Source organism: Macrotis lagotis, chromosome 7, assembly GCF_037893015.1.
Source record: "Macrotis lagotis isolate mMagLag1 chromosome 7, bilby.v1.9.chrom.fasta, whole genome shotgun sequence".
NCBI lineage: Eukaryota > Metazoa > Chordata > Mammalia > Peramelemorphia > Peramelidae > Macrotis > Macrotis lagotis.
In genome coordinates this window covers 37,814,657-37,837,199 of record NC_133664.1, presented here as the reverse complement: position 1 = coordinate 37,837,199, position 22,543 = coordinate 37,814,657, and the positions used below count along the sequence as shown (strand labels likewise).

General features: G+C 45.7%; 1 protein-coding gene across 2 annotated transcripts in view; it reads right to left on the bottom strand.

The window, feature by feature from the left end:
• COLQ (collagen like tail subunit of asymmetric acetylcholinesterase) overlaps nucleotides 1-22,543 on the bottom strand; it is a 73,707-nt gene that overhangs the window by 20,598 nt on the left and 30,566 nt on the right. For both annotated transcript variants that reach the window (XM_074195771.1, XM_074195772.1), the window contains exons 2-11: nucleotides 14,904-15,016; nucleotides 13,836-13,937; nucleotides 10,247-10,291; nucleotides 9,436-9,462; nucleotides 7,788-7,859; nucleotides 6,576-6,638; nucleotides 6,338-6,364; nucleotides 4,348-4,392; nucleotides 4,158-4,193; nucleotides 1,561-1,641 (exon numbers count right to left, since the gene is read on the bottom strand). In XM_074195771.1, the coding sequence (XP_074051872.1) occupies nucleotides 1,561-1,641; nucleotides 4,158-4,193; nucleotides 4,348-4,392; nucleotides 6,338-6,364; nucleotides 6,576-6,638; nucleotides 7,788-7,859; nucleotides 9,436-9,462; nucleotides 10,247-10,291; nucleotides 13,836-13,937; nucleotides 14,904-15,016 (611 nt within the window). The remainder of the gene's footprint in view (nucleotides 1-1,560; nucleotides 1,642-4,157; nucleotides 4,194-4,347; nucleotides 4,393-6,337; nucleotides 6,365-6,575; nucleotides 6,639-7,787; nucleotides 7,860-9,435; nucleotides 9,463-10,246; nucleotides 10,292-13,835; nucleotides 13,938-14,903; nucleotides 15,017-22,543) is intronic.

Sequence of the window (22,543 nt, the reverse complement as noted above, 5' to 3'; positions counted from 1 at the left end):
TTTATTTTCACAACAACCCTGGAAGGTGGGAGCTATTATTAGACCCATTTAACAGATTAAAAACCTGAGGCACACAGCATTTAAGTGGCCAGGTCACAATGCTACTAAATCTCTGTGGGCAGATTGGAACTCAGGTCCTCCTGCCTCCAGAGCCAGGGCTCTGTCTAGGCTGGGGATTCCAGGCTGGGTCCCTTTCAGATCTAACATCGGAGGATTTTGTGAACTAGCCTCTTCTCTCAGAAGAGGCAGGAATGGGTCGTGTGCCTGGAGGGCCTGTCCTTAATAGGATTTGACTGAAAATAGCCTTGACCTTTAAAAAGACAAGGGGGGGGGCAGGCTCCCTTCCAGAAGCCCCCAAATTTAGCAAAGGATTCAGAATGCAGAAAGGACAATTTTGCTTTCTTGCCTTGAGGGGTGGGGCAGACAAGCAGGTTGTGAAAACTCTAGCTAATATTTTTTATTTAATAATAATAATAATAAAAATAATATTAAAAATAAAACTCTAGGACAGAGGAATATGGCCCGCCAGACTAATGGAATCACCTGAGGATGCAATGGGTCCATGAAGACCTTTAGCTCTTCGTGGAGCGCAGATGGCCTGGTGAGTTCTGCCTAGCTCTCTCCTGGTGGGCAGAACAGCAGCTGGTACCAGTGTTCATGGTGGGGGGAGAAAGAAGAGTCATCTGGCGTATGTATGGGCAGGGGATGGGCTAGCTTGGTTTCAAGTTGGGAGACCCATCTGGCCTCATACCACGAGACCACAAGAAGTCCACGTGACTCCATCCTTTTTGTAGCCAGCTTTTATGTATAATTCTTTTAGAGTCATTAAGAATTATGTCCTCTCTCCATGGCATTTGTAATTAATGTATTTGGATGTTTGCACAGACCTAGACATTTTCCCCCAAATCTTATTACTGTCCTCCCTCTTTGTCTGTTGATCCCAGGGTGCCCCTTCAGCAATGTCAACTCATACTGCTGAGGGACCCAGAGCTGCCCAGGGTCTGCCCTAGATTCCTTCCAGAGACCCAGTTGGGACTATTTTGACTCAGAAAAGGAAGCATCAATAAATGGATACCAGAAGAACTCATATTTAACACAAAAACCATACAGTGAAAACTTAAAGCAATGAGGCTGGAGTCATCAGACCCGAGGTCAAATCCTGCCTGGGGCAACTACCACTTGTGTGGCCTTAGACAAGAGACCACCTCTCAGCCTCAGTTTCCTCATGTGTAAAATGAGGACATCCGGTCCAACTCTAACTCTGATCCTTTAATGCCCTTGGGTTCCCCATTTTGATTCACTGAAACCAGGCCTCAGTGACTCAAAAAGTTGGTTTAACCCAGTTTTATACATCTTGACCCCACCTGCCACAAGTCAACCAATGCATGGCCGGGGGGGCAACCTGTTCAATAATGTCCCTGCTGAAGTCCACACAATGACTGACTCAGCTGCACGTACACGTGTGTGTGTGTGGTGTGTGTGTGTGTGTACGTGTACTCACACCTGGGACCATTACTTAGAAGGCACCCGAAGGGAGGAGGTAATGCTCAGGGCCCTTACTTGCTTGCCTCGTTTTCCTGGTCTTCCGGTGGGTCCCCTGGGTCCTGAGGTCCCGGGCTCTCCCTTTGGACCCATTTCTCCCTGTGGAGAAGAAAGAGAAGGGAGAGAACAATCAGGGAAGGAGGAGAGGGAAGGCTGGGTCCCCGGATGCCATTTAGCAGCTCAACTTTTTACTCCCAAAGAAATGGCGAGGATGGAGGGCGGGGTGTGGGAGAGGGAAGGCAAGTCCTCCCAGGAGGATGAGAGAGAGGGAAGGTGTCTGGGGAAAGAAACACACGGCAGGAGGCTAGAGCCACAGCAATCTGACGGAGAAAAGATGGGAAAACATCTGGGCCCCATTCGGTTGCTCTGTCACTGAACAATTTGTCAAATGGTTAGAATAAGTTTAAATAAACCACAAAAACTCAACGTGGAATTTTATCAGAGATCCTCTTATTTTAAATTCCAAAGTTTTTGCTACATAGTGCTCTTTCTGAACAGATTTTTGGAGTGACAGTGACCCTGGATCTAGCCATTTATTAGATCTCTTTAGGAAATTGTTTTTCCTCCCTTAAATCCAAGTTATGTTGCCTGCTACCTCCTTTCCATTTATTTTAATGGAACTTTGGTGGGAAAGGGGAACTGTATTTTTCTGACTTACGGCTAAAAGCTGGGTGTAAGTGGGTTACAGCCCATGACCAGTGGTGACTTGGGTGGAAAGAACAGAATAAGAAGGATGGTCAAGGGAATGGGTGACCAGGGTCAAGGAACAAGATGAGACAACAGATGCCTGGCCTGAGGGTTACAATGGTGCAGTCTCTGTGGGATGAATGGGAGGCGACGGACAAGATGGTGTCGAGGTACCACAGCCAGCTGGCTATGGTTTCACGGTGAATAATTTTCAACAAAAGTCATGGAAGGAGGGCAAGCATAAAGGTGGTAGATGCCCCTAACCAAAGATCTGTTGATCAGTCAATGGAGAATGTACCAAATGCAAAAATTCAGTGTTTTTAAGCAAAACCTTAAAATAGCCTATTTCCCCATCATGCCATATGCCTTTCCTCTACCCCTATCCACGATTCCTATCCACAACATGTTTGACTGTTTGTTAATATTATTATTTTTTTGGACACATCTTCTGGTGACAGCTGGTTCATCCTCTCTGTTCTCTACAACCATCACCACCCTGCCAGTGCTTCCTAATACATAATTTCCATCACAAAGACAAGGTAGGCTTATCAGAAGTCAGAGCAGAGCATATAAATCAAATGCCTGCCTCAATATGGTTTTTGTACGTTTTTTCAAGGCAAATGGGGCTAAGTGGCTTGCCAAGGCCACACAGCTAGGTCATTATGAAGTGTCTGAGGCCAGTTTTGAACTCAGGGACTCCTGACTCCAGGGCCAGTTCTCTATCCACTGTACCACCTAGCTGCCCCCCCAACATGTTTTTGATGTTCAGAGATATGAAGAAAATTCCCAGCAAGAACCAGCATATTAGAATGGTGTATTTTTAAAGGTCAAGCGTATAAATCAGAAAGTAATTTCGATAAGCACAGGCCATACCCTGAATCTGTCCCTTGCTAGGCATTATGTATGCTTCCCTTCTAATCCTCCCCCCTCCCCAAATGGCCACATAAAACCTATTATTCCCTTTATGGATCATTATCCCACTGCCAGCTTTAGGTGGAAGGGAGTGAGATAATGCAGGTGATTAAAGACATTTAAATATCAAATACTTATCCCCTCCCCATATGTTTTAACATTCTTTAAGAAGTTAGTTTAATGAAAAATAAAAATAAAAAGATTTTCTGGTAACCTCGCAGAGTTCTCTTTGTAAAGAGTTTGTTGGGTAGAAAGCTATAAAACCATAAACAGAAATAGATTAAGACAGGATGGAAAGGGATCCTTTTGTTCAGAATAGTAGTCACAGGGAAGATTCTACTCCCTGGCCTCTGATGCATGAGTGCAGGCACACGTGTGCACACACACACATGTGCAAGCATGTTATTTATATTTGTATATAATTATTTCGAGGACTCAACACCAAATTCCTGCACTATTGCCTGCCCTTCTCCAATTTGGAGCAGCCAGCATTCTCTTGATCCAATTTCTCTCTCAAGACTCAATTATGGTATCACATACAGCCCTGTTTTAAAGGATGGCAGAGAACATTCTTTAGATTGCCGAGGTAATTACCAGCAGAGAACAGGGAGAGATCTGTCCTACCTGAGGTCTGATTTTCTCTAAGTTATACTGACTGGAAATCTTTCTAGAATTATTTAACCTGCTAAAAAAGAATGGTCTTTTTCATGCGTTATCAAGGAGGCGATGAAACAGAACATTTTATATAATATATGCCAGCGAGATTAGACTAAACTAAAAATGTTCAGAGGATTTGAAAACGTGGAAAATTAAGGTGTATTTACACTTACCAAAAGAGGATTCTATTAGTCTGTCTTAAAGTTTGCATCCTATGAAGGAGATAAAGTTGAAGCCCCAAATGAGGCTTTCCATTGTCATTCCCCAGAATCCAGAGGAAACATAAAGCAGCGTCCCAAGCGTCTCTCTTCCCCCTCACCCCTTCCCTTCTCTGCATCCTCCAACCTTCTGGTACTTACTTTTTGTCCCAGCATCCCAGGAAGGCCTGGAAAACCCTGTGAAGGAAATAAAGGTGGGGATCAGCTGTGGAAGGCCGTGGAGCCAGCGAGCAAGCACCATTGAGACCTTTTCAAATCGCAGCTGCCCACCCAGCTGGTCATTCAGGGCACCACCCACTCTCCCATCTAGGAAACTGCCCCAAATCATTACCTTTTCTCCTTTGGGGCCCAAGATGCCATTGTCGCCTTTGGAGCCCTGGGGAAAACCATAGGAGAGACAGGTTAGGTTAATGCCAAGGGAAAGAATCACAGAACCCTGGAGAGGAAGACCTGGTGAGGACTGGAGATGGCTTAGCTAGCTGCCCCTCCTCAGACAAATGAAGACCCTGAGGTCAGGGGAGGGGAAATGACTGGTCCAAAGCCACACAGAAGAGCAGGGATTGGATCTTAGTCATCTTTCTGAGAACTCTGGATTCTAAAAGGCCACAGATGCCAGCAGGGCAGTTCAAACGTGGTCCCTGGGTACACTCTGCCTACAACCTAAAGACCAGCCTAACTAAGACTCAGGAGAATGGGGAGCCCCTCATAATACAAAGACAAAGATGAAATAACCTCCAGCCTGTGGGATCCCTCCGTTTCCACAGTGGTAGGAGGAGGAAGAGGTTGACAAGGGTGATTAGGCACCTGGGAACAGTAACGGCCAGGTGCTATACTGGAGAAACTGAGCCTTATGCAGATCATTGTGCTATTCAGTCATTTAGTCACATCTGACTCTGACTCTGGATGGAGTTCTTTGGCAAAGACACTAGAGTGACTTGCCATTTTTTCTCCAATGGATTAAAGCAAACAGAGGTTAAGTGATTTGTCCTAAGTCACACAGTTAGAGTCTGGATTTGAACTCAGTTCTTCCTGACCCTGGGCCTAGTGCCTTATCCACTGGGCCACCCAGCTGCCCCTAGGGGAGGCAAATACAGAGAAGTTCTTCTGACCAGCTCATTCCCACAGAGCCTTTCTCATTTGCCTCATCAGGGTGGTCTTGGGGTTGTTGCACTGGGGAAAAGATCAGAAGTGGTTTGGAACATTTGCTAAGACGACCCGGACTTCCCAGACTCCTCTGGGCAGTCTGGGTGATAGGATCGGGCTGGGGGTGGGCACACCTCTGGTCCCAAGTGCTTCTCTAGGTCTAGAGCAGCTGCCTTGGGAGGGATGGGCTCTCCTTTCCGGAAAGTCACCAAGCAGAGGCTGGCTGGACTCCCCGTCCACCAAGCTGCCTCCCTCTCTGGCTCTTTCTTCAGGTGCTGGGGTGCTCGGTCGCCCCACCACTACTGTCTTCCTTCAGAATTCTTTTTTTTTTTAGGTTTTTGCAAGGCAAATGGGGTTAAGTGACTTGCCCAAGGCTACACAGCTAGGTCATTATTAAGTGTCTGAGGCCGGATTTGAACCCAGGTCCTCCTGACTCCAGGGCCGGAGCTTTATCCACTGTGCCACCTAGCCGCCCCTTCTTCCAGAATTCTTGCCGGTCCATTTCCCATGATTTTAAGAAGGGATCTACAGCTCCCCAGGCAAAAAATGTAGCTGACAGAAAAAAAGTCAAAGAGCCCCTGGTAGGGTGCAATGACCTCCCATTGCAGCTAGCCGTGCTGATGCATGTGATCCGACCACCTCGCTGCACTGCCGGTTCTGTCTTAATGAAGGTTCTGAAAAACAGTCCCGGATGAACCCAGGTCTGTTTAGAACTTTGCGGACCACCCAGGCTGGCCTTTGGGAGTCAGGGCCTAAGGTCAACAAGGACCCAGGCCAACCTCAGGTGACCCCTGGCATCCTTACTGCCCCAATCAGGAATAGGTCAAATAAGAATAAGCACAGAAGTTGGTAGAATTCCTTTGGGTTCTAACAGTCCTCTCCTTTCTCGGGGAAGGAAGGGGCCCCATCAGTGATGATCATTCTTTGGATATGTCTAAGACCACGTTTCAACATGGCTTATCAGGAGAGCCAGCGTCCAGGGCCGTACTCATGCACCTCAGCTGTTCCCACCCCGGAACGTCAGTCCTCTCATCAGGGGCCCTGAGATGATGCCAGCGCCCAAAGGCAGTCCCACGAGTCAGACCTCCCTCCTCCATCCTCTCTCACTGCAGTCTAATCCGAGCCTCCCCTGTGCACTCACACAGCCAATGTCTAAGGAACCTGTGGATGACACTGACCTTTTCCCCTCTGGTTCCGGGGTAGCCCTGAAAGAAAGCAGAAAGCCATTTTATAGATCGTCCAGTCCGCCCTCATCGGCTGCACAGCCCTTATCCCCCCCCCCAAAAAAAAATAGTTTGCAGCTATTCGGTAGAGAGAAGAAATAAATAGCCTAGAACTAACCGCAGGCCCTCCAACCCAGGGCGGCTGCAACCTAGAACCAGACAAGAAACTCTGAAAATGCTCCAGTTCACAAACCTGAGAGCCCACGGGGCCTCTTGTACCTGGTAATCCCATCAAGCCCAGATCACCTTTTTCACCCTGCAGGAGAGAGAGAGAGAGAGAGAGAGAGAGAGAGAGAGAGAGAGAGAGAGAGAGAGAGAGAGAGAGAGAGTTACAGCTCCTACAAGAACTAGTTTCCCAAAACCTTCAGATCATTGGTGAGCAGGGCCCTGGAGACAGCTCATCATAGACAGAGTGGGTAGTGATCTCCAGATAGGGTGAGAGGAGGGATCTGGGAAGGCCCTCCACATCCCATACCTCCCTTCCCTGATCCCTAAAGTCCCTGAAAAAGGAAAGAAAACCTTTCATTTCCCTGAGAGATCAGGTTAAAAATATAAATATCCTTCCAGAAGGCCAAAGATCACCAAATCTCAGAGATAGGCTTACCCTCTACATCCCCCCCCCCCCCCCACAAATGGCATTAGCTTAGAGAATCACACAGTGAGAACCAGAATTTTAAACCCACTTCTAGGGAGTCAGGGACCAAAATATAATTCAGGCAAATGTATTTTCAATTTCATAATGAAAATCAGCAAGGAAGCCCTAGACCTCGGAGCTGAGAAGGTCTCCTGCAGCCGGCTCCTTCCCTCTCCAGCCCAATAACACAGAATTGCTTGGCTGAAATCCCAGAGTAGCTGTCTAGCACATGGAGGAGGGATGCCTGTAGAGAGCTCTCCTCTGCTCCTCCACCCCGTGCGCCCACTCTGCCCCTTTTCCTTCCCAATGTGGAGGGCTTAGTCAAATGCACCCCTGCCAAAAAACACCCTCTGGTCTTACCTGTAAAACGACGGGTGCTTGAGCCTGTCCTGGGAGCAGGTTTACTGGGGGGACTTGGGGCAACCCCCCAGAGGTGGGGTGGGAGCGCAGAGATTCTCTGCTGCTTCAGATAGCCATTCTAGGGCCTCCCCAATAAGTGGGTGTGCAGCCCCACCCTGAGGCCATCTCGCTGAGGGAGCCCGTCCCTTTGGGGAAGGGTCACGTAGGTTGTTACCCAGGACTCTTTCCAGTAAGGCAAGCTTCCTTTCAGTAGCCCGTGGGAACAGAGCAAGAAAATGTGGTAACCTTGCAGATAATCTGTCGCCCTCCTCTTTGTCCCTCTGCATGCACCCTAGGGGGCCGGTGTGCCATCTTCCTCTCCCCTTGTTGCCCTGGCACAACATGAGGTCCACCCAAGGGCTCAGCACTTACCTGAGGTCCGGTAGGGCCTGGCCAGCCAATAGGCCCAGGCATTCCAGGGGCTCCTGGAGGGCCGGGTCTACCCTTCAAAGACCGACAAGAGCCAAGACAACGGGGTTAGTTTCTCTCCAGTCATCCCATGAGCTTATCTCCTGAGCCCCACTACAAGAAGTCAATACTGAGCTGCTCATTTCACAAAGAAACTGGGGCTCAGAAAAATGAAACTATTCTCCCATGGTCCCACGGCTATTAAACATTGGGAGGAGGCAAGATGCAAGTCTAGGTAGATCTTTTCTGCCAACCACTGCAAGCTGCAAACACTAGGCATCAGCCCTGGTGAGAAGCAAGGGAACCGGACTCCCTCAGACCAAAGCTCCTAGTTCCCTCCCAGGATACTCATTACTCACAAAGGATCTATCTGCATCCAGTTCCCATCAAAGTCAAACTCTTTGGCATGCTCCTCTCCCCACCCCCAGGCTGACATCTGGCAGAAATGACAAATTCTTTGTGCCACTGACCACCAATGACTGGCAGATTTTTCAGAAGAATATTTTAAGCACATATAATAGAATAATACATGGGACAACAAAGGAAACTATTTATGGTGAAATAGTTATCAAAATGTTTCTAAAAACAAGGACACAAACTCCAAATTAAGAACTTCTGCAGGGAGGATGGTTGCATCAACTTAGAAGATGGAGTGGGGAAGGCAGAGAAGGCATCTGGTCTTCCGGGAGAGCTCTTCTCACGTGGGAAATCTCCCTCCCCCCTCCTCAGGGAATACTGAGATACCTGGGATACTGGGGAGAAACAGGGCAATGCCTTTGGCTGAACAAGGAGGGGGGGAGCCCAGTCAAAGGGGGGGGAAGAGGGGAAAGGAATGTGAAGCTGACATTTTTTATAAGCTCTGGATTATAGACCTGAAAGACTCTTATTGAAAAATAGTTTCTTGGGCAGGGCTAGGTGGCACAGTGGATAGAGCACCGGCCCTGGAATCAGGAGGACCTGGGTTCAAATCCAACCTCAGACACTTAATAATTACCTAGTTGTGTGGCCTTGGGCAAGCCACTTAACCCCATTGCCTTGCAAAGAAAAAAAAATAGTTTCTTTTAGTTAAAAACGAGCTTGGCCACAAAATTGAAGTAACTGTGGCTATGTAAGCTCATCCACTATGCTGCCCTTTGTCACCAAGAACGAGCTTTCCAATGGCAGAGTCCAGTGGCCACAGAGATAAGCACGAACTCCAACCTTCTCTTAGGAGTGTCTTACTTGTTCAAGTAAGAACCTTGTGCAATCCCAGCTAAGCTCAGAGGCTGGTTGTTCATCATGATCTTGAAGGAACCCCATTTGTTTCAGCTGAGAAAAAAAAGATATCCCCAAATCCCCTTCCAGGGGAAGGAGGGAGGGAAAGAAGGAAGAAGGGAAGGAAAGAAGGGAGGGAGGGAGGGAGGGAGGGAGGGAGGTCGGACAGATGGAAGGAGGGAAGGAAGGAAGGAAGGAAGGAAGGAAGGAAGGAAGGAAGGAAGGAAGGAAGGAAGGAAGGAAGGAAGGAAGGAAGGAAGGAAGGAAGGAAGGAAGGAAGGAGGGAAGGAGGGAAGGAAGGGAAGAAAACCTAGGACTGGGTAATGCACTTGAAACTGACCCAGAACAATATGCTTACCTTTCTTCCTGGCCGGCCGATCTCCCCCTGTGGAAGGAAAGGACAAGTTACTGTCCGGTTACACTGGAGAACCGGAGGGGTTCACATGGGCAGCGCCTCACATGAGCAGCACCACATATGGGCAATGCCTCACATGGGCAGCGCCACACATGGCAGCACCTCACATGGGCAGCACCTCATGAGGGTTCACACTCAAGTTCTCTGCTTTGGTCACAGATCTTGACTTGCCAGAGAGCTGAGCCATCATCTCATCCAAATTTGACCTTTAAGGGACAGGTAGCCTTGGTTCCAGAGAGATGAAGCAGCCCTGCCCAAGGCTCCTCAGTCCAAGCCTCTCCTAATCTGCCAGGGATTTCAATGGTACCAGATGAAAGGCCAATAAGAAGCCCTAGCAAGGGACCCCTCAGGGCCATAGTCTGCCCCTGCCCTCTGCCCTTCAGCAGGATGCCGCTAGGTAGAAATAGGGCTTTAAATCTTGTGCGCCACATGTGGTGGCACAAGAATCTCTGTAGCAACCTGCCTTCCTTTTGCCTGGTTCCCATCTGTCATTATTCCCAGATTGTCTGTTCAATTTTGCCCAACCCAGCTTACTCCATATTCTGGGGCAGAAGGCTGGGTGCTCATTTGCTGTAATACAGTTTACATCTCTAGAGAAGACTTTGAAGCCTCCCTTGGTAACATCTCAATGTCTTACTACCCTTAAAGGACCAAACTCACAGATACACACACACACACACACACACACACACACACACACACACACACACACACACACACACCTCCCTAGGCTGAAGGAAAGGTCAGTACTTACTTTTTCCCCTTTCGGTCCTCTCACTCCAGAAGTCCCTGGAGGACCCTATGTGATGAAGAAAATAAAGTTGAACAGTGTGGAGGATCTTTCCCCGCACAGCTTCATGTCCCACCATGCTTATGGAGGAGAGAACCTCATTCGTTTCAGGGAATGAAATCACCCATGGACACTTTCTCTACCAAAGCAAAGATAAAACTGGCCCTGGCATGGTTAAACCCCAAGGGATATTGGAAAGAGCCCAGGATCGGAATCAGAATCTCTGCTTTGTTGTTCTCTATGTGTATTAGAGGTGAGGTGAGTCAACTCAGTTTCTTCCTTTGCAAAATTAGGGGTTTGGGCTTGATGCCATCTTCGCAATCTGGAACCATGACCTGGCTTGTTACTGGCTGGTGCTTTCTAGGCCAGACCTGTGGCTCCAGGAAACACCTCCCAACTCCTAGAGAACAAATTCTTTCCTCCTCCTCCCCCTCTTCCTCCTCCTCCTCCTCCTTCTCCCCCTCCTCTCTGGGCCTGTCTTCCGATTCCATTCTGGACTTTGTTTTTTTCAAGACCACATACTGGCCGTCCCCAGAGATTTCCTGCTCTTAACTCCAACTTCCTGAAGCTTCAGAGACTCCTCCATGGTTTTCTTTCCTTTCTGGACTCTGAAGTTTGTCCGTCACATGGGGAATACCTCTGGGCACTTGGTCAGAACTTTTGGAGAAGCAAAAATGACCTTATTTCCCAAAATGAGGGAGCATGGCTACAGCCCCAAACTGCCCAGGCTGTGCTTACAGCACAAGCTGCCTTCTTGGGGTTCCCCAGGCCCAACCTAACCAGCAGCAGCCTCAGTGACCTTCCTCTTCCTTGCCTCATCTATAAATGGATTCTTCATACAGGAGGGACTGTCCAAGAAAATCTGGCACCGTTTTCCCTGGGTCAGCCCCGGAGCTGGGGCAAGCTCTGGCTCAGAGTTGAGGAATCCTGCAGAGTGAGCAATACTACCCTATCTAATCACCCTTGGGAGGGAGAGAGCTATTTCCTACCAGGTCTGTCTGGGGGAGCCTCACTCAGCAAATTGCTCGTTCAAGTCTCCAGATTTGGGGGTGGGGGTCCCCAGCCACAGAGCTGAGAGCTTCAGCATACCCTGCTGACCAGAAATCCTCTCTAAATCATGGGATTGAGGAGGTTTGGTCCAGATGACAGAGGGGACCCTTCCCCCCTCACCCCCACATTTCTTTGGGGGGACTTTCATTTCATTCCTTAGCAGTAGAATAGCTTCCCTTTCTTCTCACAAGGATGGCATTCTAGACTCATAGAACCAGAGCAAGGCTCAAGAACACTCTCTGGTTTCTTTTATGTGAGCTAGGGCTTCTAGAAATATTTGTGTTTTCCTTCATGCCAGCTTCAGGTTTGAAAAATGATCTATGTTTTCTTTTATATGGGTGCAAGGTCCAGATTTTCTTTCACTCACATTACAGGTTCTAGCACATTCTGAGATTCAGTTGATTAAAAGAACCCTTTCCCCCATCTGTGGCATTCTCAGGACAGCCGGCCCAACAACCTGATGAGGAACCCAGTGTTTGATTTCTCTGAGCCCCATTTTACCGATGAGGAAACTGAAGTTCAGAAAGGTTAGGTAGCTACTGGGTCACTCCCTAGTCAATAAACCCCAGCATCGCCCTACTTGCTCTAGGAGCAAATATAAAATCGTTTTGGCTTTTAAAGCCCTGCAAAACTGGCCCCTTCCTATCTTTCCAGTCTTCTTAGACCTTCCTCCCCGCCACCTGGTCTTCTGTTCAGTGACACTGACCTTCTTCCTGGCCCATCCACAGCCGCAGCCCCGTCTCTTGGTCTTGGCTATCTCCCAGGGCAGAAACCCTCTCCCTCCTCTCTGCCCTGGCTATCCTGGCCTATCCCTCCAAGTCCCAGCTAACATCTCATCTTGTACAGTTCTTCATGTGGGTGCCTTCTCCTCCCTCTGAGACGCCCCCCAGCCCCCCAGCCCTGTCTTGTCTGAAGCTGATCCACAGGAGACAGTAAATGCTGGCTGATTTGGCTTGCCCGGGGTCATGCAGACAATGCACCTCAGAGTTGAGACTGGAACCCAAGTCCAGCCTTTCCTGCTATGTCGTGATATGATTCATGTTCACAATAAAAGTGCTTCCTGCATTCACATGAAAACATGTATACACTGCAGCATTCATCGCCAGGCTGGCCTAGGGAGGATCTCTGTGGCTCTGGGGTTGTCTCTGTGCTCACAGGAGGAAGATGTGCTGGACTCTTTAATGTTCAATTGTGAAAGCAGGAACCCAAGGCCAAAGGTCCATTTTCCTGGACTCAAAATGGATATCTTCCTCTGGTATCTCGAAAAGAATAGCAATTAAAAAAATAACCACTTGGGGCGGCTAGGTAGCGGGCTCTGGAGTCAGGAGGACCTGAGTTCAAATTTGACCTCAGACACTTAATAATTGTGTGTGGAGCCACTGTGTGGCCTTGGACAAGTCACTTAAGCCCATTGCCTTGCCAAAAAAAAATAACCACTCACAAGTTGGGTCCAAAAGGTCTGGGCCCCAAAGCTCTGAGAGAATGAATGTGGAGAGATGGGGCAGGGGGGTTAACAAGCGCTTGGCAGGTATAAAATACTAAGACTACAATGACAAAAAGGAAACTGGTCTTGCCCTCAAGCGTCTCCCTACACATTCCTCTAGCCATTCCAGGGGTTTTCTGGGGAAGGATCCTGGATGCTAATTCTCAGGAGGGTCCTGAGGAGCTGGAGGGTTGTACCCCTGACCTCCAGCTCTCAATCCACCTCCCTACTATTGCTTCTGCCATCTCCCTGATCTGAAGCACTGGGAAAAATCAAGAAAGGGCATTTACTTTTTGTTCAAACAGAATAACTTGTCCCCCTCAACCTCAGGCCTGTAAGGCTCCCCTCCCTCACTGTAGCTTTTCCTGACTCTGTCCACGGAAAAGATCCCCTCCTTCCTCAAATTTTCCTTAAGTATTTTGTCTTGATCTCTTCTTAGAGCCAGCACTCCCTACTTCACCTTAGTCTTATCTGTACACCTATCAACCTTTCCTTTTCAATGCAAACTCCTTGAAAGCAGGAGCTGTTTTGTTTTATCCCTATATCCCCCATTACCTTGCAAACTAAGTTGAACTGAATTAAAGTCAGTCACCATGGCCTGGATGGTAGAATTGTAGGTACAAAATAAGGAAGTATCAAAATAATCTATTTTAAAAAAATAAAATGTGGGGTAATTAAGTGGTACAGTGGGTAGAGTACCTGCCTTAGAGTCAGGAGGATCTGAGTTCAAATCGGACCTCTGATACTTAATTACTTAGCTAGGTGACCTTGGGCAAGTCATTTAACCCCATTGCCTTGCAACCGCCCCCCCAAAATAAATAAAATAAAATGTTAAGGGAAATGCAAATGCTTGAAAGCAGGAACCACTTTCATTTTAGAATTGTATCCTAGGAGCTACATAGTAATCCTGGGCACAGAAGAACTTAATAAATATTTGTTGAATTTTATTTCATTGAATGTATCTTAGTGTTTTCTATAAAAAAAAAAATGCTATGAGAGGACTCAAAAGATGATACTAACCTGAGGGCCTGGCGGCCCAGGGGGACCAAGGGCTTCTTGAACACATGGGGACTGGGTTGTCTGTAGCTCTAGAAAGAAGTCTGGCATATCTGGGGCCAGAAGCTTCAACAGAAAACATACAGATTGAACGGTTAGAGTCAGTGAACAAATGACATGATCATCCGCTCATTAAATGGTCCTGCTCCAGAATTCGCCATTCCCTTGCTGGTTTCTAGCCTTCAGCTGCCATACATTCTGCCATCTTTTTGTGTTCCTTAGCTGGCCAATGGCAACTTCTAGAGAAGTTAGGAAGCTCTAACTATGCATATATGGTTTTCATTTTTTTCCCCATTGGCAGGAAGGGGTCAGGAGAGAGAAAGAAAATCAATGTTTGTTCATTGAGAGAAAACTTTTTTAAACAAGTTAGGGAGCTTGTTGGAGTGTCCCCTCATGTCGAATCTAAGAGCTTCCTTGGATGGCCTGAGAGCCCCAAGAAGGGGGGGGGCACACACACATCTCTATGGTTATATATTCCTTTTCTAAAGTACCCTACCCTCAGATGGAGGCCCCAGACAACAAGAATGGGAGACAAGGGAATGGGCTGAATCAGTATCCTCTGCCTCCCTAAAATGGCTGATATATTTAGGCAATAAGAGAATTTTACTGGTCAATAGTTATTTAAGGCAGAAAAAAAGGAAAGAGAGGCAATTCTATTTCTGAGGGAAAGCTGATAGAAGCTTAGAAAATGGAAGCTATGGATAGACTTGACTTCTTCTCAGAGGTATCCCCCCCACCCACCACAGACAGACACTAATGACTTTTTCCAATTCAGAAAGACAAATGAGAAGAAATTTCCTGCCACAGTTGTTATCCTAAACAGGAAGTCCCCCCTCCCCAAAATCTCTAATCCCAAGGAGAAATAAGCCAACCCTCAAACCTCTGGATCACATCTACTTTCAAGGGCAATCTGAAGAACTGAGATAGCAATAGCTTTATACTGATCCAGAAAAGGCATTAGGAACAGAGAGCTTTGGGTCTGTGGAGGAATCCTGCAGATGTTCCTCCTCATATAAGTTCCAAGATACTCACAGAACTCCCGTCCCCTCTGAAAAATGGTGGTGGAAACATTGGTGGAGGAGGCGGGGTCAACAGGCAGCATCCTTTCTGACTACCTCGTTTCTTTTCTTCCAAACCGGGGAGGGCTGTGCAAAGAAAATTGTCACTCAGTGCTAGGGTGTAGGGAAGAAGGATTAGAGGCAGGGTCCCATGCTGACAACAGGCAGTGCAGACATCCTAGGAAAACCTGTCTCCCTTCTTATAGTCATCAGGGGGCCTGATTTCATTGGATTTTGATCCCTTGGGATCAGACCATCCCTATGAAAATGTTTCATAAACCTGCCTAGGTTCGAATAAGAGATTTAAAATATATACTGATCAGAGGTGGCTGGGTGGTACAGTGGATAGAGCACCAGCCCTGGAGTCAGGAGTACCTGAGTTCAAATCTGGCCTCAGACACTTAATAATTACCTAGCTGTGTGGCCTTGGGCAAGTCACTTAACCCCATTGCCTTACAAAACAAACAAAATATAAACTGATCAATTTGGTCATTATGTGCTAATTCTATTCCCAAGAAATATTTATTAAACATATGCAAAAAAATTAAAAACTCAAAGAACAGCATCAAGGAGTTTATAGCAATAATAATGAAGTTGGCAACTCACAGTATTTAAAGACTAACAAAGCATTCCCCATTTAACATATGGGGAAACTGAGGCTTAAAGAAGCTTGGCAGCTTATCTACAGTCATACAGCCACTAAATGGCACACTCCAACATTCTCTCCTGACTACAAACCCAAACAACAAACTGTTACCAAGTGCCTACTATGTGCAGGCACTATATTGAATTGTTTAAAACTTGGCAGGGCTAAGTGCTGAACAAAACAATACCAGGACACGGCGGTCTAGGCAACATCAATGGTTCAAATACAAAGTTCAGAGGAGGGAAGAAGGGTCCCTTCCAGTGGGGCAGATTAGGGAATGGGAAGGAGGACACAGTATCTGAACTAGGACTTAAGGTAGGGGTTCTTAACTTGAATAGATTCAAGTGACTTTGGAGAGAGGAAAAATGTGAAAACAAGATTCTGAGGAGTCCACCAGCTTCAGCAGATTGAAGCAAAGGGTCCATGGCACAAGGGTAAGAGTCCTGAGAAGGACTCTTTAATAGGTGGGACTAAGGATCACAAAGGTAGGCATATATCTGGAACAGGACTGGATCCTGGGACACAAAACAAAGAACATTTCTTAATATTATTTTTCATAAAGTCTGATCTCCAAGTACGGGACTCGGGTGAACCATAGAGAGGGTGGATGAGAAGGACTAACTAGGAGGAGTTTGATGATGGTGAACTGCTTGTATTCCTGCAGGGGAAGAAGATACTGAGAACTCATGTGAACTTTCTCATTTATAAGAGCTGCTAGAAGAAGCATATATAGACAGGGCACAGGAAGGAGCAGAATATAATGGCATAATAGAGTAAAAAGATGGAGTCAATGGGTGATAAGGGAAAGTACTGGGAGGAAGGGAAAGGAGAGGAAGAAGAAGCAGAAATTTCACATAAGAGTCAAGAAAAAGCTTTTGCAATGGAGTGGAACTGGGGAAGGCAAGGGGGAATGAGTGAGCCTTCATTCTCATCAGAAATGGCTCAGGGAGGAAATAACATACACACTTAATAGAGTGAGGAAATCTATCTTTCCCTAAAGAAAAAATGAGAAGAAAGGGATGGGAGAAGGGGGAATGGCGGGGAGGGAAGGGGGAAGAAGTGGCAGAAGAGAGGAAAGAACGAGGGAGAGGGTACTCAGATTCAACACACTTTTGGACAGGGCCAGGATAAAAGGAGAGAGAGAGAATAGAATAAATGAGAGTGGGGAGGAAGAGAGTGCAGGTACTGCTAGTAAGAGCAATTTTGGGGAAAATATTGAAGCAACTTCTCTGGTGGACTTATGATAAAGAAAGCAACTCACCCCAGAGACAGAGCCATTGGAGTCTGAACACAGGCTGAAGTACTCTCTCTCTCTCTCTCTCACTGTTCTTGAAGTTTTTCATCTTTTTTGGGGGGGGTTGTTTACTCTTATAACAAAATCATTGTAATAATAGTAATAATAAAGTTCACTTTCAAAAAAAAGTATTTTTCATAAATGCACTTATATTTAAGGCCAGAAAACCCCATGCTTTGGGGAACATGGGTATTGTTTTGTGATAACATTGAAGACGCAAGACACACACATACAAATACACACACACACACACACACACACACACACACACACACACACACACACACACACACACACACACACACACACACACACAGAGTGACAAAGGCAGAAAGGCACACTTCTGCCACCTTGTCCAGTGAGCACAAAGGCCTTGTGGGGCTCTTGGGAGGAGGGGTAGCAGGCTGAAGGGATAGCAAGACCAGAGCAAAGATGTGCCCTCCCACAGCAAGAAGGTCCCTGGCAGAGCGTGGCAGAGGGGGAGGGTGGGTGAGAAGAGCGGGCAGGGAGCAGGTACAGCTGCTGGCACTGGCAGATGGACTGTGTGGACCTGCCATTGCCGGTCACGGGCCGGGGTGTTTGAGGCTGCGGTTCTGATGGCTTGGCCCAGTCATGGGAATGAGGGGGACGGAATCAGAAAAGGGGTGGGGGTGGCAGAAGGCCTGGACAGGGCGCCATGGAGCCTGTGTTTTAGGGGGGTCTCCCCTCCTCCTGGAGCACAAACCAGGGAGGGCGCGCACCACGATCCGGATACACCATGTAAAACAGAATTGGACCTTCCAGTCTTTTCCACGCTGCTTGGCCCCTTTGGAAAGGGGCGGGAGACACCGGCGACCCGACCCTCACTCATTGCCTGAGCCTCCCCGGCGTTTTCACGCCGTGCACGTGTGGGGCCCGTCAAGTTCACCTCCACGGCGTCTCTGGCCAGTTTCACCCCCCCCCCCGGTTCCTGTCACCCCCACCCCCCATCACGTTCGCTTCCTCAGCTCCCGGCGCCCCCTCCTCAGTCCCCATCTCTCTCCCCGACGCCCATCTCCCTTCAGCCCTTTAGAGCTGGACTAGTGCCCTAGCTCCTGGGGTGTCTGCCGGCCCCAAGGCTTTCCCCACTCCACTTCATCCTCCACTCTGCTGTCAAAATTATTTTCCTAAAGAACAGGTCTAGCCTATCACCCTTTTAACTCAGTGGCTCCCTATTGCCTCCGGGATCAAATGCAAAATGCTGACCTTGGCAGTCGAAGCCCTTGATATCGGCCCCCCCTCCTCCTTTTTCAGTCTTTCTCCTTTTTTTTTTTAAGAAAGATTTTATTTATTTTGAGTTTTACAGTTTTTCCCCCTAATCTTGTTTCCCTCCCCCACCCCACCCCCACAGAAGACACTCTATTAGTCTTTACATTGTTTTCATTGATCTCAGTTGAATGGGATGAGAGAGAAATCATATCTTTAAGGAAGAAATATGAAGTATGAGATAGCAAAATTACATAATAATACAATGCTTTCCCCCCTAATTTGACTGTAATCGTTTTTGGTCTTTGTTCAAAGTCCATAGTTCTTTTTCTGGATACTGGATTGCAGATAGCTCACAACTGTCCCTGGTTGTGGCACTGAAGGGATGAGCAAGTCCAGCAGGGTGGATCATCACCCCCAGGTTGCTGTTAGGGTATTTTTCTCTTTTCCAGTCTTCTTAACCTGACTCTCCAACATGTCCCCTTTGATCCAGCAGCATCGGCCTCTTGGCTGTTTCATGAATAAGCCTCTCTAATTCTTGGCTCTGGGTATTTTCTCTGCCTGTCCCCCCCTGCCTGAAATGCTCTCCTTGCTTAACTCTACCTACTGCCTTCCTTTGCTTCCCTCAAGTACCTAAAACCCTACCTTCTGCAGAAAGCATCCACCAACCCTCTGAATTCTAATTGCATTCCCTAACAGTCACATTTTGTGATGAGCAACTGTGGCAGACTTGACTCTTCTCAGCAGTCCAATAATCGAAGACAATTCTAAAAGACTTGTGATGGAAAATGTCGGCCACATCCAGAAGGAAAACCTATGGAGTCTGAATGCAGACCGAAGCAGAGATTTTCAGTTTTAAAAACTTGATCTCTCTTTATTCCCCTTTCCCAAGGATTCTCCCCCCCCCCTTTATTTCTTATTCTTCTTTCACAACATGACTACTGAGTGGATTATTCTTTTTTTTTTCTTTTTTTAGGTTTTTTGCAAGGCAAACAGGGTTCAGTGGCTTGCCCAAGGCCACACAGTCAGTAATTATTAAGTGTCTGAGGTCAGATTTGAACTCAGGGACTCCAGACTCCCGCCGCCCCTGAGTGGGTTATTCTCAATAAAACCTTTTTAAGGTTAGTATTCCTGGTGAAGTCTTCTCAGAGTTAAGAAATATTAAAGAAAAAACAAACTATTATTAGAAGAAAGGCCTTTGTATTCCAAACAGGTGGCTCACTCTCCTAAGTTTTGATAAGACTATTTTTACTGACACAGAGAGTAGACTCTTCCCATGGAAAAACTTTGCATTCCAAAGAAGCTCATAAGCCTCTTGTTTGATGATAAGACTATTTTTACTGACTAAGAGGATAGTAGACTTTTCTTAGAAGACCTTGCAAACTCAGACATTATTTCATTTGGATAGACATAGGAGGTCATTAAAAATCTTTTTTGATATTCTCATCATCTGGATGATGAGGTAATATTTAATGAAAACATTTTATTCTTCTCTTGGTTAAGCATAAAGATTATAACTCCAAAGACCCAACCAATTGGCTTGGAAGAGAGGGGGCTAGGGAGGGGAAATTGTGCTACGCCATGTCATCTTGCTAGGGTGCAGCTCCCTGATCTCCACTACCTTGGTGAGATTTGCAGTTTCACCCTTTTTCTTTCTAAAAAGTCAAAATAATTTTTTTTCTTTTTGTTCAATGGAGTCTCTCAGCACTTATTTTTAAGTGGATTTTTATCCCACACACCACTATAGAAATATTTTTAATATAATTGTGCATGAACAACCTATATCAGATTACTTGCTTTCATGGGAAAGGGGGGGAGGGATGAGAGGGAGGGAGAAAAATATGGAATTCAAAATCTTTTTTTGTTATTTCTAATTTATTTTTTCCAATTACATGCAAAGATAGTTTTCAACACTCAACTTTTTTGTAAGCTTTTGACTTCCATGTTTTTCTCCCACCTGCCCTTCCCTCCCTCCTCCTTATGGCAGCAAGTAATCTGATATTGGTTGTACAAGTATAATCATGTTGAACATATTTCCATATTAGTCATGCTGTGAAAAAAAGAAATAGAACTAAAGAGGAAAAACATAGAAAAGAAAGAATAACAAAAGAAGTTTTTTAAAAATGAACATAGTATGCTTTGGTCTGCATTCAGACTTCAAAGTTTTTTTCACTAGATGTGGATGTCATTTTCCTTTTTTTAATTATTTATTTAAGGCAGTGGGGTCAAATGATTTGCCCAAAGTCACACAGTTAGGCAATTATTATGTGTCTGAGACTGGTTTTGAACTCAGGTCCCCCTGACTCCAGGACCAGTGCTCTATCCACTGTGCCAGCCACTATCAGCCCATGGATGTCGTTTTCCCACATAAGTCTTTTAGGATTTGTCCTTGATTACTAACTGCTGAGAAGAGCTAAGTATATTACTGTTAATATGTACAATTTTCTCCTGGTACTGCTCATTTCAGTCAGTATCAACTCATGTAAGTCTTTTCAGAGTTTTCTGAAATCTGGCTGCTCATGATTTCCTATCATTCCTATTCATATACAATAATTTATTCATTTACTCACCAACTGATAGGCATTTCCTCAATTTCAGAACTCAAAATCTTACAAAAACTGAATCTTGAAAACTATCTTTACATGTAATTACAATAAAAATTTAAAAAGTTCTAATACATTCCCTCTGTAAATTACAAGCAAACCTCATTTTATTGTGCTTTACCTTATTGCCCTTTACAGATGCTGTGTTTTTATAAATTGAAGGTTTGCAGAAAATCTTCATGGAGCAAAACTACTGGTGCCATTCCTTCCAACAGTATGTGCTCATTTCATGTTTCTGTATCTAATTTTGGTAATTTTCACAATATTTCAAACTTTTAAAGTATTATTATATGTTATGGTGATCCATGATCAGTGATCCCTGATTGTAATTGTTTTGGCATACCACAAACCATACCCATATGAAAATAAACTTCATCAACAAATGTTGTATATATTCTGACTGCTCCAGTCACTAGCCATTCTCCATCTCTTTCCCTCTCCTGGGGTCTCCCTATTCCTTGATAAACAACAATTTTGAAATTAGTCCAGTTAACAACCCTACGATGATCTCTAAGGGTTCATATGAAAAGAAGAGTCAATCAATGGAGCAAACTTCTCTGTTGTCTTATTTTAAGAAAATGCCACAGCCATCCCAGCCTTCAGCCATCACCATCCTGATGAGTCTGCAGCCAATGACCTGGATCCAAGTCACTTATTTGTCAGAATCAAAATGCAATTTACCGAAGGCTCAGATGACAGCATTTTTTAGCAATAAGATATTTTTAAATTAAATATTTTTTTAGACAGAATACTCTTGCACACTTATTAGACTACAGCATAGTGTAAGCAAAACTTTTATATGCATTGGGAAAAAATATTTGTGTGACTAGTTCTATTGTGATAATAGCTATATTGCCAAAATCTCAGTATCTCCAAGGTATGCCTGTGTTTACAATTTATCCTCTATGTATCCAGTTTGCACATATTTGTCTGCATGTTGTTTCCCCTGTGAGTTTGTGAACTCCTGAAAGGCAGGCCTATCTTTTACTTCTCTTTGTATCCCCAACCACTTAGCACAATACCCGCCTGGCACATTAGCACTTAATAAAAGTTTATTTATTTATTGATTGATTGATTGACTAATTGATTGGATCTCCTGACTCCACCCTCCGGGTGCTTTTCACTCTCCAAACAACCCACTCTTTTCACTTTCACCCTTACTGCAGCCTCAGGTCAGAACAGGATTCTCCACAGGATCTGGTCTAAACCCTAAGAGACCTGCTATGGACAATGCTTTCCACATCCAGAAGAAGAAAAACAAAACAAAATAAAACAAAAAAAATGTACTTCTTTCTTATCTGATGTTTTCTTTTCTTTCCCCTTTATCCTAATTCCTCATAAATACAGAAAGTGACTCATCTGGAAACATGTTAAACACAAATGTGCATATTCAATGTTCAGCAGACTTCACCACTGAGGGGAAGGGGGTGGGAAGGGAAGGTGGAAGGAAATTATTAGCTTAAAATATGCATATGCATGTGGATGAATGTTGAAAAACTTTCACAACATATAATTGGAAAAATAAAAACATCAGTTGGGGGAAAAAAGAGGACTAGTCTAACTTTAACCAGTGAGGAAACTGAGGAAGTGTCTGGTCCAGGGTCACTCTGATAATAAGAGACTGAGATTTGACCTCAAGGCCTCTGACCTGAGCATTCATTTCCCCTAAGTATGTTGCCTTAGAGCAATTATGCAGAAAAGATTCTCAGATATAAGAATTATAATCGACATTATGTCCAATTATCTAGCTCCTCCAGTTTTCTTTAGCTTCCCTTCCTAAATGGATGCTTTGCCTGGTTGCTATGGGAGGTGCAGAAGGGAGGGTTCTTTCTAGAAGTGGGAGACAA